At 42.4% G+C, this 3,841-nt stretch overlaps 1 protein-coding gene across 2 annotated transcripts in view; it reads right to left on the reverse strand.

Annotated features, from left to right (window-relative positions):
- Window positions 1–3,841, reverse strand: part of LOC107704582 (F-box/LRR-repeat protein 17-like) — a 105,680-nt gene that overhangs the window by 95,727 nt on the left and 6,112 nt on the right. For both annotated transcript variants that reach the window (XM_016507541.1, XM_016507542.1), the window contains exon 2: window positions 1,189–1,889. In XM_016507541.1, the coding sequence (XP_016363027.1) occupies window positions 1,189–1,869 (681 nt within the window). In that variant the 5' untranslated portion in view covers window positions 1,870–1,889. The remainder of the gene's footprint in view (window positions 1–1,188; window positions 1,890–3,841) is intronic.

The raw sequence follows: 3,841 nt of genomic DNA on the forward strand, positions 1-3,841 counted from the left end.
CAAAGAGTGAAAAATTTAAGGGGGTCTGAATACTTTCCGTACCCACTGTATATATGTCATGTGCCTCCACCTATGGTGAAGTAATGCATTAGCCTTGACATTTAAATCAAGAACTGCATTTTTAAGGTAAGACACCCCAGATGAATAGGGTGAGAAAAAAAATAATAAATAACTGATAGATGTCACCATACTTCCCCAGCTGATTGATTACATTAAGAACTGCAAACATTGATTGTATTGCACATTTTCTGAAATGTTATGTTTAAATGCATTTGAACATCGGATAAATTCCAGAGGGGATTATGGATTTCTCTTTTTATCACTCCATAAATCAGAAAATACTGTGAAATACACATTTTCACCATGTCTTTAGGAATAAAATCAGGTGAATTATATATGATCAAACCCTGTGAGAAAACGGCATTTCAAATATATGTATTATATATTATATATGTATTATATTTGAATACCACAGACACCAATAGATAAAGTGCATTAAATAAACACTTAAAGGTGTATTTTGTATGTTATGACATAAAAGACGAGCTATGAAAAGCCAAATATCTCAATTTGTGACCAGTGCATGAAAAAAAACATTCTTTTGCTGTAATGTGAAAACATCACAATAATCCACACCACTCCAGTCCATCAATTAACGTCTAGTGAAGAGAAAAGTTGTGTGTTTGTAAGAAACAAATCCATCATCAAGACGTTTTTAACTCGAATACGAGTCCATAATCCATAATAACGCTTCCTCCAGTGAAAAAGTCCATCTCCTGTTGTCTCTCACATTAAAATCCAGCCACATGTTTGTTTAGAGCCGTTTCGGCTTTCTTGACCTGTGCAGATTTCTCTCCTGATTCAGACCGCTTTTTCACTGGAGGTAGCGCTATTATGGATTATGGACTCGTATTTTAGTTAAAAACGTCTTAATGCTGGATTTGTTTCAGCTTTTGTCTTCTCCAGATGTTAACTGATGGACTGGAGTGCTGTGGATTACTTGTGGATTATTGTGATGTTTTTATCAGCTGTTTGGACTCTCATTCTGACGGCACCCATTCACTGCAGAGCAAGTGATGCAATGCTACATTTCTCCAAATCTGATGAAGACACAAACTCATCTACCTTAGGGTGAGCACATTTACAGGACATTTTCATTTAACTATTCTGTTAAAGAAAGTCACAGACCTTGAGCAGTATCGATGAGGGCAGCTGGTTAATGTGGGGCGTGTCTGTACTTTCAGCGCTCTTTGCCTCCTCCGAGCTCTCGTTTTGGGACAGCTGACAGCAGCAGGAGGAGGAAGAGGAGGTTGCGGCGGAGCCCGCGTCTGTATGCCGCCCCGCGCCGGAGCCGTCCTCCTCTGAAGGAGAGGAAGAAGAGGAGGATGAAGGCAGCGAAGGGAGGAGGCACCGGCTGTCTCCTCGCTCCTCTCCATTCTCCATGGCCTCCTGGAAGGCACAGCGAGGCTGCTTGCGGGGCGTACACCGCTGCAGCTCAGCACACTTGCGCTTGCACACCATTTCCGAATAGTCCGCGGCACAGAACAGCGCCGGGGGCCCTATCAGCTTGGAGAGCAGACTCCGACCCTGGCCCTCCCAAATGGCCAGCTCTCCCGGAGAGAGGAGGAACTTGGCGCACTCCTCGGGCGAGTTCAGTGACACGTAGCGTTCGGCGAGTTTGGAAGCCGCTGCCACCGCGCTCTCGAAGGGCCAGTCGTCCTCGACGCTCCCGCTGGTGCCGTGCACGATGAAGCACAGCATGCAGGGACCCTGAAGGAAGCAGTTCCTCCTCCTCTTCTTCTTGCGCAGCTTCCGTGATTTCTTCTTCTTCTTCAGGCTGTAACCATTTTTTGAGAGAAAATGGCCCATATAGATGATTCACGGTGACTCTGGGGAACGAGAGAGCAAATTACAAACAGAAAATGAGACCGTATACAAGCAGTAAAAACCGCTTGGTTGATTAGTTTACTTCATTTTTGTTACATAAAACAAATCAAATAGCAACGGAACTGTAAAAGATCTGCTACTAGTGCAACATGACATTCAGACATAAGTGTATATATCAAAAATATATTTATATATTTATCCCACAACTTAATTTGCTGCATCATTATAGTAAATCGTGGCCAGGTAGGACTAATTTGATTTAATTACAACATGGCCACGATTTACTAAAACAAGGGAACGAATTAACACAACATCACCTCAATTTATTAAAACAAGGGAACAAAGTAACACAACATGGCCTTGATTTACTAAAATGAGGGAAGAAATTAGTACAACATGGCCAGAATTTACTAAAACAAGGGAATGAATTAGCTACTAAAGCAAAGACATGGTTTACTAAAATAAGAGAAGAAATTAGTAACACATGGCCACGGTTTACTAAAATGAGGGAATGAACTATTAAAGCAAGGCCACTGTTTACTAAAACAAGGGAACAAATTAACAACATCACCTCAATTTATTAAAAAAAGGAACAAATTTGTATAACATGGATTTGTATAACATGGCCTTGTTTTATTAAAATGAGGGAAATAATTACTAAACCGAGGCCACGGTTTACTAAAACGAGCGAACAAATTTAGAAACGAGGGAATGAATTAGTGCAACGTTGCCACGATTTACTAAATCAAGGGAACCAATTAGTACAATATGCACAATATACAATATTAAAAACTTGGTCGCACTTTATATTAAGTGGCCTTAACTAGGGCTGAACGATTAATTGCATTTTGCGATGAAAACGCGATTTTTCAATCGCAGAGGCTGTGATTACACTCGGTCACGTGACATGCGAGAGTAAAGAGGTGTCTTTGACATCAAAGTACGGCGAGAGAAAGCATAAGGAGACGTCCGCTCTCTTATAGCTCTCGCAGTGCTTTGATGACACACCCATCGGTCTAAGCAGCGCTGCTTCAAGTCGAGCGCGGGCCATCAGCAGAAAAATAAAAAAAATAAAACAGTAAACAGCCAAAGGACGTAACTTAGAATGGGAGATGGATCGGTTTGTGAAAGGTAAGAGAAAAGCCATAGATGAAGTCGCACAGACCCAGGCAGGTGCTGGTCATTCAAAAGCTAAATGCTGAAAATATGACGAGCATATCTTGCTCTCGGCTTCACTCACTGTGTCTAAGTTATACCGGCCACTACAGTTGTGCGTCGCACCGCAACAGCTCTACACTGTACGCGACAAAGCGACCGTTGCAAATCATTTTAACTTATTAAAGAGATTATAACATAATTTAGAAATGCCACATGAATATGTGAGGAGTAAGCTGAACAGTAAAACTTCCCAGTGCTGTTAGACTGTATATCGCACACTTAGAATGCCACTCATGTATATATCACATATCACACACACACACTAACTCAGTGGTTCTCAAAGTGTGGGGCGCGCCCGCCAGGGGGGGCGCACGAGTATTGCAGGGGTGGGGGCACGGGTCATCAGCAGAAAAAGAAAATAAATAAAACGGTAAACAGCCAAAGGACGTAACTTAGAATGGGAGATGGATCAGTTTGTGAAAGGGAAGAGAAAAGCCATAGATGAAGTCGCACAGACCCAGGCAGGTGCTGGTCATTCAAAAGCTAAATGCTGAAAATATGACGAGCATATCTTGCTCTCGGCTTCACTCACTGTGTCTAAGTTATACCGGCCACTACAGTTGTGCGTCGCACCGCAACAGCTCTACACTGTACGCGACAAAGCGACCGTTGCAAATCATTTTAACTTCGTGTCAGTACGTCATAAATAGAACAAGGCATCAGTTTAATGTCGCGCCGCATCCAGTGTACACAGCGTCACTGATTATAATGGTTCTACTGTATTTTGCCGCTCGCG

This window comes from Sinocyclocheilus anshuiensis, unplaced genomic scaffold (genome assembly GCF_001515605.1).
Source record: "Sinocyclocheilus anshuiensis isolate Anshui unplaced genomic scaffold, SAMN03320099.WGS_v1.1 scaffold1614, whole genome shotgun sequence".
In the NCBI taxonomy this organism is placed as follows: Eukaryota; Metazoa; Chordata; class Actinopteri; order Cypriniformes; family Cyprinidae; genus Sinocyclocheilus; species Sinocyclocheilus anshuiensis.